The 13,570-nt window shown below is 52.0% G+C and overlaps 1 protein-coding gene across 2 annotated transcripts in view; it reads left to right on the top strand.

Annotated features, from left to right (window-relative positions):
• The window catches only part of LOC144146904 (beta-1,3-glucosyltransferase-like), a 43,109-nt gene that overhangs the window by 25,436 nt on the left and 4,103 nt on the right, over positions 1 to 13,570 (top strand). For both annotated transcript variants that reach the window (XM_077678865.1, XM_077678864.1), the window contains exons 5-8: positions 1,177 to 1,304; positions 6,298 to 6,358; positions 7,752 to 7,871; positions 9,662 to 9,731. In XM_077678865.1, the coding sequence (XP_077534991.1) occupies positions 1,177 to 1,304; positions 6,298 to 6,358; positions 7,752 to 7,871; positions 9,662 to 9,731 (379 nt within the window). The remainder of the gene's footprint in view (positions 1 to 1,176; positions 1,305 to 6,297; positions 6,359 to 7,751; positions 7,872 to 9,661; positions 9,732 to 13,570) is intronic.

The raw sequence follows: 13,570 nt of genomic DNA, 5'->3' as shown, positions 1-13,570 counted from the left end.
ACGCGTGCGCTCGGTATTTTTCCTTGGTATTTTTGATAACACTGGATGGCGGGACGAAAAGCTATAAGCAGCTCTTCTGTTAAAACATTTTCCCAGCAATACAGTCGTGCAAAGTTGTAAAGCTGACTTTAAATGATCGTTATACATGGGGCCATTGGATGTATTGAATAAAAGGCTCTCCCTTCTGTGGCCTCAGACTACCTATATATGTTGTTGCTGCTGCTGCTGAAAACATATTAAAGAATAAGGGGCAGGGCATGAGCATAAAAATGCCTTCCCAGCAATGCATCTGTGTATAGAAAAGAGGCCGACTTCAAAGGGGCCGGTTTCTATAGCAACGTATCCATCCGACGATTCCCGCTTGGGAGTCTGCATTTTTAGTGCGAAAGCACTACTATGTGTCTGCCGTTTTCGCAGGAAAATTCGTGAAGCCTGTTTCGTGAAGCTTTTTTTAGACAAGCATCCCGTACTTGCCTGTTTATAACTTGCTTGCGCTGGTGTTGATGAGCGACACTGGCAGGGGGGACGCAGGCATGCAACAGCACGACGTTAATTAGGCCTAACGTCACGCTCTGAGGTGAACGCCGTCAGCCGTTACCCGCAGCTCAAATGAGGATGACGTTGCTTGGTATGTCGGAAGTCTGTGTGAACTTCAATGTTACCTCACGTTAAGCCTAACATAAGACGTTACCCCTAACGCTAAGGTTTGAGTGAACCGTGGTGCCCATGTCGACGCGCCATTGCAAGCTGAAGGTAATTTTCCCACGCTCTGCCCTTGGCGTTGTCTGATCCGCCGGATGTATGGCTTATCGTTTTCGGCGCCTGCGATTCATCCGGAAGGGGAGGGGGGGATTCGGTTCGCTTAATAAAAAAGTTGAGTCCCAGTAACCGATCGGTGTGCTTGCACTATTTGTCGCTCGTCAAACGACGACACGCATCAGAATAATTACTCATTGCATTTCAAGCTGCGGACGCCGATTTGCGTCGTGGACCCCAAATGTTAAGCCTGTAGGATGGAGCATATAGTCAATTGCTTCCGTTGCTCCACCAAAGAGCTATACCTACAGAGTAGCACATACCAACAGTTGCAATGCAGTTAATCAATAGGTCAGTCAATTGCCTGGAGCGCATGGAAGGGCCTACCACAAGTTGCAGCGCCGACATTAATCCGCGCAGGCGTGCTTTGTGGGCCACGCACTGTGGGACCAAGAGGCCACAATCACGCACCACTTCGAGGAGGCCAGATCGCTGGCATACCCGGACATTTCGGCCGGCATGGTTCTCAGCAAGGCAACACTAGAAAGGTGAGTACATGAGAGGGGGCAAATATTCTGTAACATTCCCAAGGTATCTGGTGCATTGTCCCAAAGGCTAGGTCATGAGCAGAGTCACAGAAATGAAAGCATCACCAAAGCGCACGTTTACTAGTCCGCAACATGAATTTCTTCATAGCGAGAGATGAGCCGAAGCCAAAGAACAATGCTCCGATGGGCGAGGTTACAGTACGGGACTCGAGCAGAGTGACAGCATTGATTCAGTGCTCGAACAGGAATGAATTATAGCGCTTGGGGGCGGTCGTATTTATACCCAAAAGCGCTAACGGTCGAAACAAGCGTTCCCTCTAGATTGTGTACCCGACACGAACGGCACAGACAAACACCACACTCTTCCCAGAGTTCGTGAGAAGTCGGTAGTAGCGGTGCACGCTGAGTCCGAGAGAGGGGAGAGAAGAGGTTTCCGCCGCGGTCGCGGGGCCTCTGTGTCCTTGGGACGGGTCAACTCTAATGCTGTTGCACAGGTTGCGCCATCTCTCGGCCGCTCCGCGCACCGCGCGCCGCGGCGATCGGTCGGATCGCCGAACGTCCGCGGCCGGTCAGCGTAGGCTTAGCATCGCGGCAGTCATCTGATCGCCGCTTTTAAAATAAGCCCTGACAACAATCCCTGGCACAATTTTTCATCACACTAACACCTACTTGCTCGCATGTGGAACTTCTTTTTAGCGATCAGATTGATTCGGAAGAGCAGCGACAAGCGGTTGCTACCGTGGTGTGCGCCGGTTCGAGCCGCTGAGTGTGCCGAGCTGGCATGCGCGGCCGGCGTGCGCGCGGACTGTTTCCGAAGACGCTTCGCGATTGCCTGCTTTATCCATTTCTCGCGAACGACGCGCGCTCGGCGATCGTCGTAGTTGATCGGGTGAGTCGAGGAACGAGCCGCAAGTTTCGCTTCAGCCATGGTCACGCGCAGTCTCGCTGGCTGCGAGAGCGACGCAAGAACGCAAACTCCGGCTTTGGGGCGCCCGCTGTTTCGGCAAAATAGCGTGCGCGCTAGACGCAAACCCAAAACCCCAAAGACGGCTTGGGTTCTGCGCATGCGCAGTACGATGCCCCAGGACGCTTGGGGGCCCCAGAGCGTTGGGGCCCCCTATTCTAAAACTCCCTATTAGAGAGTTTTAGCGTAGCGGGTACCGTCCGCTAACGCTACGGCGGCGGGTAGCGGGGCCCAACTGGGCAGGCCCAAATTCGTTCCGGTAATGGGGGATTATTTCCTCGAGCCAGCCTTCGCCATCCCCGCGCATTCCTCCTCATCCTCCTCATCCTCCTCACCCTCCTTACTCTCCCCGCGCGCGCATGCGCAGTAGGGTCCCGCTAGAGCCACTAAATAAGCTACGCTTCATATAGTGGCTCTAGGTCCCGCTATCCCGCCGCCGTAGCGTGAGCCTCCGCTAGCCGCTATGCTAAAACTCTATTAGAGAGTTTTAGCATACCGGGTAACGTTACGGCGGCGGGTAGCGGGGCCCGACTGGGAAGGTGTAAAATTCGTTCCGGTGGGGGGATTAGTTCCGCCGTCCGGCCTTCGCCATGCCCGCGCCTTCTCTCCACTTCCTCGCCCTCCCCGCGCGCGCATGCGCGTTCTGATCCCGGTACCCGCCACCGTAGCGTGAGCTTCTGCTAGCCGCTATGCTAAATTAGAGAGTTTTAGCATAGCGGCTAGCGGAGGCACACGCTACGGCGGCGGGTTACCGGGACCCGACCGCGCATGCGCGCGCGGGGCGGGCGCAGAGGTTGCCCCTCAGCGGAACTAAGGCGCGGGCATGGCGACGGCCGGCCCACGGAACTAATCCACCCTACCAGAGCGAATCCACAAGTGCCCAGTCGAGTCGGCCGGTACCCACCACCGTAGCGTTAGCGGGAGCTACCCGCTATGCTAAAACGAGTTTTAGCATAGCGGCTAGCGGAGGCTCACGCTACGGCGGCGGGTTAGCCGAACCTGACTGCGCATGCGTGCGCGGGGAGTGCGAGGAGGTTGCCCCTCAGTGGAGGGAATGCACCGGCATGGCGATGGCCGGCCCGCAGAACTAATCCACCCTACCGGAACGAATGTGCACCTGCCCAGTCGGGCCCCGCTACCCGCCGCCGTAGCGGTAGCGGACGGTACCCGCCCGCCGCCGTAGCGGTAGCGGACGGTACCCGCATAGCGGGTACCGTCCGCTACCGCTACGGCGGCGGGTAGCGGGGCCCGACTGGGCAGGTGCACATTCGTTCCGGTAGCATAGCGGGTACCGTCCGCTACCGCTACGGCGGCGGGTAGCGGGGCCCGACTGGGCAGGTGCACATTCGTTCCGGTAGGGTGGATTAGTTCTGCGGGCCGGCCATCGCCATGCCGGTGCATTCGTTCCGCTGAGGGGCAACCCCTAAGACCCCCTCGCCCTCCCCGCGCGCGCGCCTGCGCAGTCGGATACCGGTAACCCGTTGCCGTAGTGTGATCCTCCGGTTTCCGATATGCTAAAACTCTCTGTTACCCCCTGCTTTCTCGCAGAATACTCCGTGATAGCGGGACGCGACCTTTCGCGCCGCTGTGCGCTCTCGTCGCCTCCGTCGGCGTCGGCAGAGGCAGAGAAGTGACTACATCTAACACCGGGTTTTAGCAAATTTCTTTCATTTTATAAAAAAAAGAGTTTCCACTCATGTGCTTCAACAATACAACTCAACCAATCACCATTCGTGGATCATGCATTGATTTAACCTTAACAAGGAATATCCCTGAAGTAAAAAAGTTAGCAATGGCTTAGCTCGGTTATGCCAAGTTATATCGTGAGCTAAGGTTCAGCTAGTTATTCTTAGCTTTCCTGGTTGTCTAGGATTAGCTTATCATGCTTACTGCTGCTTCAATGACATACACACGGTATCCGCATTATGCGACGCATGTATATTTATCAAGCGGCTCCGGCGCAGTGCCACCAATCGCCCCAGAGCTAAGCTGGTTTGGCACACGCTGGTTTTGCTGCGACGCACAAACGATCGGTTCCACACCCGGCCGCCCCTGGCATAATCATCAAGTGGACCGGGCCGCCACGTGCGGAACGGAGGTCGGCAAAGACGCTGGGAGCGGGGGGTGTGTGAGACGCCGGGCAGCGAGCAACGTTCTGTGCGCTGTGTGACGTCACTGCTCCTCGCGCATGCGTAGTACGGCTCCCCAGGAGCCACGCGAAACTGCTCAACCTTGGCCAGTGTAGCTCACTCTACAATAAAGGGTGTGGTTACCTGTCTCTGGCCTCACCCTTTGTAGAGCCATGTGTGTGAATCCAAGGGACGTCGCATGGGTAATCGTAGTGGGTGTCGTTTACAGCTTCGCTTTCCAACCAACTTCACTTTCTTCCTTATAACGATGACATCACGCAACCTTCGGCTTGCGCTTTCATTTGGAAGATGGTGGCTTCGCCTGTTGGCCACACAACGAAATTCTTTTAAATCACTGCGGCAGGATATATGGCCGCGAATAGCCGTCTTGAGGATCTGCAGTCTTTTGCGGTAGAACTCTTTATGTGAACAAGAGCCCGCATGAGCGCATTGATGAGCACGTGGGTTGAATTTAGGCTGTTCTGCGCTTCGTTGCAGTTTTGCCTGATAGGACTGTAGTAATCGAGGAGTGAATGCAATTTAAAGGGACACTAAAGTGTTAAAATTTGGACGACGCTATAAGCTTCGCCTTCAAACATCCAACGCGATAGCGTTATTGTACTCGGCGATGAGTTTTAGCATAGCGGTCAGCGTACGCTACGCTACGATCGGCAGGCACGAGGACCCAACTGGGCAGGTGCGCATTCGTTCCTCAGGGACGTGAGGCCCGCCTCGCCAGGCCCGCGGATTCGTTCCGGTGAGGGGTGGCCCATCTCAGCCCATCTTGCCGTGCCTGCGTGCACATGCGCAATCGGACCCCGGTACCCGTTGACCCTATAGCGTAGCGCACGTTAGCCGCTATGCTAAAACTCTCTACTATTACAGAGTTTTAGCATAGCGGCTGGTATAGTCTCACGCTACGGCGGCGGGTTAGCGGGACCCTACTGCGCAGGCGCGCGCGGGGAGAGTGAGGAGGTTGATGAGGGTGAGGAGGATTGCGCAAACATGGCGAAGGCTGGCCCGCGTAACTAATCCTCCTACCGGAACGAATTTGCGCCTGCCCAGTCGGGCTCCGCTACCCGCCGCCGTAGCGTTAGCGGACGGAGCGCGCTATGCTAAAACTCTCTATTGTGAGACCGGCACAGATATACGGCAACGCATCCCTCACACACGTACCAGGAGTGAGTGCGCGCAGGTCACTCGAGGTCGGTGACACTAGGTTCGTCATGTTGTCCTGAAAACCGATCCCTTTATACTTGGACACATTTAATGTAGCTCGCCTTATGTGCATGTGCGAATTCTGTTTCCTGCTCGACAAAAAACGGCGAGGTAAACGCAGCCTGCAGCAGGAACCGTGCTGAGGCGCGTAGTGACAGTGCACTCCGTGTGACGTCGCTGGCGCGGTATGCAGCATGCCGTATCTCGCGCCTGCTGCCGCTGGGATACACTGTAGCTGGGACGCACCGCCTGTTCCCGCTCCACTTGACGGGGCAGCGCTACACCGTGGGGCAGCGTTTTATGATCCGAAGAGTTTCAGTGGGCGGCGGCAAGTGGCGCTACGGGATTTTCCCGCACAGTCAACGAAGACAACGATGCCAGCTTCTCAGCTCCACGTGGCCCTTAACACTCCACATTAAAATTTTGAGGACACCTAAGCACTTCTTATGATGTAGCAGATGCAAAAGCATAGAGTTCAACTGCCGAACAAATAAAACGGTGGGGTTGCGTGCTAGCGTTGCATGTTCATTCTGTTCCGTCGCATTCCGCGCGAAGGTGGCATGTGCCACTTAATTCTTCTCGAAGTCACCAAGTTGAGTTAGTGCAAAAATATTTATGCTTGTATTGTCATGCGGCAGGGCCAATAAAGCAGTTTTTTCATAGTGTTTGTAAAAACTTTCAGGGCAGCTAAAGCACTGGAGACGACCCTTCCGGATGACTTTTCCATCGACCGGCAGTATGAGGTGAGATGAGAGCACTATGCAAAAACAATGCCAGAAACCTGCATGTGCACAGCCAGTGTTGTTCGACAAGCTCGATGAGCTCGGTTTTTGTGAAGGTAAAGTTCTGTAAAATGAAGCATCCCGGAATCGTTTCTACTGCCAAAAAGAGAGTGCACATTGGTAATTTCGAGGAATCACATTGGCATCACATGTCCGTTGCCCTTATTTGCATATGCAGGAATGCTGCATTGTCTGCTATCAGTTCCTCGCTGATACTTTTCGCGCTGGAGAACGTGGTAAACCATGTTCGTGAAAAGTCTCGCCTCAGCAGCCGCACTGCGCATGGGATTTCATGAGCAGGTTATGGGCCACCATCTGAAGTGCGCATTTTATTAAAAACTTCAGGCACACCACATCGCTAAGGGCAGTCTCGAATAAATAGTGTCATTCGTTTGGTGTCACTTTAATCTTATCACTTAATGGTGTCACTTTTTTGTCCGTGTTTTATAGCTCGCGTTAAATTTTCAACAATATATGTTCACCAGCTAGCTGAACTCTCAATTTTACTGCGGATACCAGTCATGCCGTGCGCTTGTTCAGCCACCCATGTGTTCTATAACCTGATGCTGCTTTAGCTACGGTTATCGTGACGCTTATTGGTGATTAAAATTAAATTTCAAGTTCCACAGCTGACTAATGAAGTCTGCTTTCTCAGCCTATGACTTTGTGTATGCACATTTAGAGCGCATAACCCTGGGTTGTACTCTGGGGCTCCTTGATTGTAATTCCCGGACTTACGGTCCAGGACTTAATTCATGGAGAAGCGATCAGGATTCGTTTTTCACACATACTGAATTTGCACGATTCTAACGCGCACGAAAATAGGCGTTCAAAAATACCTCGAAACTCAATCAAGCTCAAAACTCAAAAACCTCACAACTGACACCGCCAACTCTGAAGGGAAACAAAGCGACTCAATGAATAATGGAGACTTCGTTTAAACGCAGAGTAATCATCCTAAAGGAATCGGGCAGCGTCCCGTTCATAAGGCGTCCTGTAGTCGTGTGTTTGCGATTGGCAAAAACAAAGGGACCACATTTTAAATGCAAGGCTTCACGGAAGGGCTTTAGCTGCACACAGCGCGCGTGGTATGTTCAATGAAATGTAATTGGGCAATATTTGAGGCGTCTGTTAATGGCACTATTTCATATGAACAGTAGAATCGGCACCAAGTTGTTTTCGTGGTCTCAGGGTGCTGAATTCTTACAATCGGGGGCGCGTTAGAATCGTACAAATACGGTATGCCCGGGGTGTGGAGAATCCTCAGGCCGCCCGCGGACTGTCCATGTTAAATCGGAGAGCCCCACTAGTTGGCTTGCAATGTTACCCGCTACCTCTCCCTCTTGGTGCACAGATTGCCAAGTTTCTGAGGGCGCACTGCGATGGTTTGCTCCTCGAACACGCGGAAGCCTTCTGTCTCGGAGAACGCAAGGAAGGCTGCGCCACCTGGACCCCGATGCAGGCGCCTTCATGTGTAAGCCCTGGCCCACCTAATTGACGCTGTGGCATCAGTGTGTGCATGCAAGGTTTCTGCAATATATGAAATCTGACCTCACTGTTGGGAGTTGCCATCACGGCAGCTATAACTTCTCGGAATCGTCATATTCAGCGAACACATTTATAATGGACCTTTTTCCAGTACCGGTCCTCATCCACCACGGCTAACCAAGAAATGGCAGTCAGGCACGCCCCCAAAAGGTCTCGCGTTTGGGAAACTCTTGCACAAAACATTTTCATCCTCCAGTCCCTCTCGCATCCACCTGTCGCACGTTCCTTTTACATGAATGTCACGCAAGCAGCCCAGTTTGTGGCAGGAAGGATTCAACTGTTGGCCACCTTCAGGAAAGGGCTCGGCCCCTCGAAGCGTTTCTGTGGCCACCAGGCAGCGCCAGAGAGCGGGACGGAGTCCATGAGGCCCTGGGGTCCTACCTGGACACCTCAGGACTCCTCCCAGCTCTCCGCTTTCTCCCCAGCTAAACTGAACTGTGGCCGTTTTTTTTTTGTGTGTGTGTGTGGCCTTTTTTTCCCTTAGTGTTTCAGCATTTAGCTTGTATATATTGTACATATATGTCCTGTTAGACCTGTATATATGTTTATATGTATCCTCTCCTCTCTATCCTCCCTTTCCTGTACAACTGCAGTGTTTCCCAATCCCCACAGCCCCCACACCAGCAGGCGTTCTGGTGTCCACCCTTAGGTGCGACAAACTACGCCTGCTGGTGGTCTTTCCTCTCCTTGTTAACAATAAATTCATTCATTCATTCAGGAGCCCATCCTTGAGAGTAATTTGCAGTGGGTGAAGTGCCTTTTTTGTTTTTATTTTTTTCCATCTTTGTTACTCCTTCACTGAGCAATGTGCTCGCAGCGCGGTCAGCCTCAAACATTTTTTGCGCCTTCCCTTTGTAAGCTTTCTTGGTGCGCACGTACTAACGAACTCGTCATGAGATGTCGAAAAAGATAAACGGCGGACCTGCAGCCTGCACATGCGCAGATCCCTACTGAAAAAAGGTCCATTAAGAGAACGGGTGGGCAGAATGACCAGCCAGGAGGAGAGGGTAACAAGCCGAGCTGCTATGCTTGGGGTGTGTTCTTTTTTCCTGCCACAAACGTTTTCTTACCGGGGATCGTGGTTCTATAATCCAAAGTAGTTGCCAGGGTTTTCCTGGCCTCTTGGAGTCAATGGGTACAATCTGAATACGTATGACTTGTGGCAAGCCTCTTTCAGAGTCTCTGCCGGAGTTGTTCTGTTGTCCTTTTCAAGCCGAGGACAGCTCGACGCAATGTGAGCCACTGGATTTGCTTTGTTGCATGTCGCGTGGTGCGGTTACGTATTTGTGGCCCCTCTGAAGGTTTTTCTTAGAAGTGCGGGAGGCAAGACCGAGTCACTTGGTGGTAGGCGAACTGTGATTTGTTGTCATCTGCTGAAGGATGGTGGCAGGATCCACATATTTGTTGGCATTTACAGCAGAGCTTCAAAAAAGTGATTGATTTTCTACGGGAACATTTGCCAACAAACTATGGTGTTCCCGTGTGTGCAGTTTGTTGGGATGCTCATAGAAACAATGTGGCAATGGGTTGAAATGCACCATCCAGCAACTGACCCGACCTTTGTTTTGGACATCTCACTTCAGCCTGCCACATATTTGGCCTGTACAAATAGAGAACTGCTAACTGCCGGAATCCGCTGTGCGTACGAGCTTTGGATCGTTCATGCGTATAGCTGTGCAGCTAACCGGGCACCGCCTCCCACACCAACTCCTTCAGGCTGCCCGCGTTCCAGAGTATTCCCTGACGGTGGCAGTGAAGACCTGCAGCCAGTTTCACGAAGAGCGAGGTACGCCGTGTTTGCAAACCTTCCCTGTGAAAATTCTGTGCATATCAAGCGTTAATCCCACAACTGAGGTGAACGAAGGAATGTCGCAGATTGTCATGACATGCTTTGAGTTGTGTAATTATGTTTGCTCCCAAGCGCCATCGGGCGCTTGTTCCACAGCAAAGACCGCCTTGCCTGACAACATTTCTAGAATCCACGAATACCAAATCAGCAGGAAAGCCCAGTGGGGACAAATGACCAGAGTTTAGCCAAATCCTCCTGCAGCTCCTGTAGTTTCTAGCACATGGTTCGCTTTGTAAGCTGCAAATACCACAGGTGCTGCAATGTTGAATGAGCTAAATTCGTTAGAACAATTTATTTTCAGAAAGTAAAAAACAAAAAAGAATATTTAGGTAGTCCGAAAGACATAGTCAAGAAATATAAATGAGGTAGACACATTTCTTTAGGTCTTAGTGTAAAATTATAGACATATCTCGCGTTGTCAGCGGAGGGATGGCACTAGCCTGCTATGGCGCTTTTAGCGTCATGCATCACCACTCTGATTGCACTGCGAGGAGAAGCATATAAGCCAGCTCAATGTATGGATGAGAGGTGGCCTTCCAATGTATCGCAGAACTGGTATTTTGTACACCACAGGCATTGCGGTCTTCAACCATGGTGGGAAGTGATTCGAGTGAATGCATTCAGATGTTGCCCTCCCACTCCTAAGATACCATAGTGTGAATAAAATGATTTAAAGCACCAATCTGTGTTCAAAAGCCATGCTTCGAACTGCATGGAACTATTAATTACTCTCAATGACTAATTTGTATAAAAAAGGACAATCCTTTTTAACACCATTATGGCATGTTTACAATAACGACAATACTCCTTTATGTGTTGTGGGTGTTTTGCTTGTATGGTTCCACTGAGAAACATTCTGTTTGAACACTTGGACTATCGCATACACCCTCGTGCGTCCAGCAAAGTACCAGGTAGAAAGAGCTCAAACTGACTTGGCTTTAGTTCCTGCAAAAGAAGGGAAATATTTCACAGCTGTCTTTCGCTACAGCTGACATGGCTCCCGTTAGCTGCTACAGCTGCAACTTCAAATAAAGTGATTTCACTATAATCAGGGTGTATCCTTGTATGCATTTGAACCACCCAGAAGACAAATACCGAAAACAATTAAGACACGGGAAAGAATTGCAGGCGCTCGCCCTTCATTTTAACTAAGCTACTGGGCACGAGGCAGCAAGCTGAATTCGCAGCTGTTTTTCATTGTGGAGGTGAAAGACAGAAATGCCAGTGTGCGGTCATTTTGGCGCCTCCTCAAGATCTGCAAATGGCGTAAATTAATCCGTAGTCTGGCGTGCATCTTTGCCAATTGTAGCTTCGACGCATTAACGTCCCAATTGATGCATTTCAAAATCGAACTCCTGACACAGTCATTTATGTTTTCCTTAATACCAGCACAACTTCTTCGGTGCCCGTATTTCCCCAAAAGTTGTTTTCTTCAAGGGGCCTGGGAAACGTGTCTCTTGAAACCAAAGTCTCTCAAAACCGAAATTCTAAAACACCGAGGAGTCGAATCATTTTATGTACATTAGCATCAAAGTGTGTTTAAAAATGTTTCCAAGAAATTGCACAGAATGGCCTTAAGGAGTCATTCACAGTAGATTGAGTGGCTACATATGTCAGTGGCTTCCTTCCTTACTCCTGGCAGTAAACCACTTCTTTGCAAGCCTTCCTGTTATTTACAATGTGGCTAAAGTGCTCTTAGGTGTTCAGGGGCCTCACTCGCTGACACTTTCTGGCCTGCAAGGTCCTTGTCGTCCTCCTCTTCTCCTCGTTCGTCCTCTGGGGCGCCATTTACTTGCGCGATAAGGACATGTTTGGAGCAGACTAGGTAGATGCAGCCATTGGCGGATCCAGAGAGGGGGGGTCCGGATGTCCTGACCCCCCCCTCAATTTGGGAATTTGTACTCCCAGAAGATGACCCCTCAGGTCGTAGAAAAAGTCTAGTTGAATATATTTTTCTATTTCTTGTATTTGTGGTTTGAAATATTTCAGTGAATAAAAAAAATACTACTATCCTCATCCTCATTTTTATCATCATCATCATCACTGGTAGAAGCTGACTCCACTCAGAAAAAAAATTCCCCCGAGGGGGAGAGTGTGTAAGTGCGAATGCACGGTTGTTGATTGCGCGATTACGGTGGATATCGTGATCTTAATGAGTAGTCGAGAGATCACACACACGCACACAACTACAAAGAAAGATATTTCACTCGTTATTGCTGGTACCGTTGCCCGGTCCGCCATCATCGTTATCGAGATGCAGGACCAGCGACCGCTCTCGACGACGGCGCGCGCTCGACTAATACCCTCCCGCGCCACGCGGCCGCTACACGAGCGCCCTCACGCTTCGGAATGCGGAGCGCCCGCTACGCGAGCGAGAGCTCTCCCGCCCGAAGTGGAGAGGAGGCGCCCAACACCCGCAGTCACTGAGCGGAGAGAGGAGGAGGAGAGTAGCGCCCGCCGTTACGGCGAGGGCTACACGAGCGCCCTCACGCGTCGGAATGCGGAGCGCCCGCTACGCGAGAGCTCTCCCGCCCGAAGTGGAGAGGAGGTGCCCAACACCCGCAGTCACTGAGCGGAGAGAGGAGGAGAGTAGCGCGCGCCCATCTCCCCCCGTTGCTAGGGAAGACGAGGAGCGCGCGCACCCGCAGCTGTTGCTATGCGGACGACGGCGGCGGACGATTCAGGCTCGCTTAAGAAGTGCATTCGCACTTAAAACCCGGGTCCGCACCTGGATGCAGCTGCCGACACAAATTCCTTAAAAGATTCTGGAACCCGTGCAGTCTGTCGGATGCAGACCCAAACTTCACATTCATGGGAGTAGTAGTAGTAGAAAACTTTATTATAAAGTCAGACTATTTAGCTCTCAGAGGGTGGTGCCCTTAGTCCAGGGCCCCATTTGCTGCTGCGATCCGTCTTGCCCAGTCGATCAGTCCGCGCTGGTCGTCCAAGGCTGAGCTGGAAAGAGCGGCTTCCCATCCGGAGGGCTGGGTATAGGCAATTGGGTCGGGGATTTGGGGCATTCCCATGTGGAGTGGTACAGGTTCGGGTGTCCTCCGCAGGATGGGCATCTGTCTGGGTGAATGGTAGGGTAGAATTCGTGCCGGAGCGAGAGGCTAGGAAACGTGTAGTTTGTAGCTGGTGCCATGCAGCGGCTTCCTCACGGGTGAGTTGTGCGTGTGGCGGAGGAAGTGTCCTACGGGAGAGTTTGTAGTATATGTGTGTGAGTGGGATGCTTTCTGTCTTGTCTGGTTTGGGTTGGTCTTCCGCTGGCGCCCGGAGAGTGAGGCCTCTGGCTACCGCATGAACGCGTCCATTGCCAGGGAAACACGCATGCCCAGGTGTCCAGATTAGACGCACTGGTAGAATCTGTCGGTTTCGCTGCAGGATGTGATAGGCGGTCGGGGTGATACGTCCTTGCGAATAATTTCGGCATGCCTCTTGTGAGTCAGATATAATATTTGTTGGGTTCCCTGAAGGGCGAGTGCTGATAGCGAGTGCTATTGCACACTCTTCCGCTTCCGTGCTGTTCCCGGAGCGTATGGTGGCTGACGTTATCGTCTCACCCCTCCAGTCGGCTACCGCTGCCACCTTGGCATTTATGGCTGGATAGTCTGCTGCATCCGTATAAAGGGTGTCGGGGTTACTGCCGTATACGCGATGCAAGGCCTTAGCCCGGGCGGCACACCGGCCGGCATGATGTTCTGGATGCATATTTCTAGGTATGGGTGATACTGTTATTCTCGCTCTGCACCTCTTCCTGTTTCTTCTAAATAGTG

Source organism: Haemaphysalis longicornis, unplaced genomic scaffold (assembly GCF_048455015.1).
Source record: "Haemaphysalis longicornis isolate Haplotype H1 unplaced genomic scaffold, Haemaphysalis longicornis Haplotype H1 scaffold_7, whole genome shotgun sequence".
In the NCBI taxonomy this organism is placed as follows: domain Eukaryota; kingdom Metazoa; phylum Arthropoda; class Arachnida; order Ixodida; family Ixodidae; genus Haemaphysalis; species Haemaphysalis longicornis.
The sequence above is the reverse complement of the archived record's forward strand: the minus strand, read 5'-3'. Positions and strand labels throughout refer to the sequence as shown.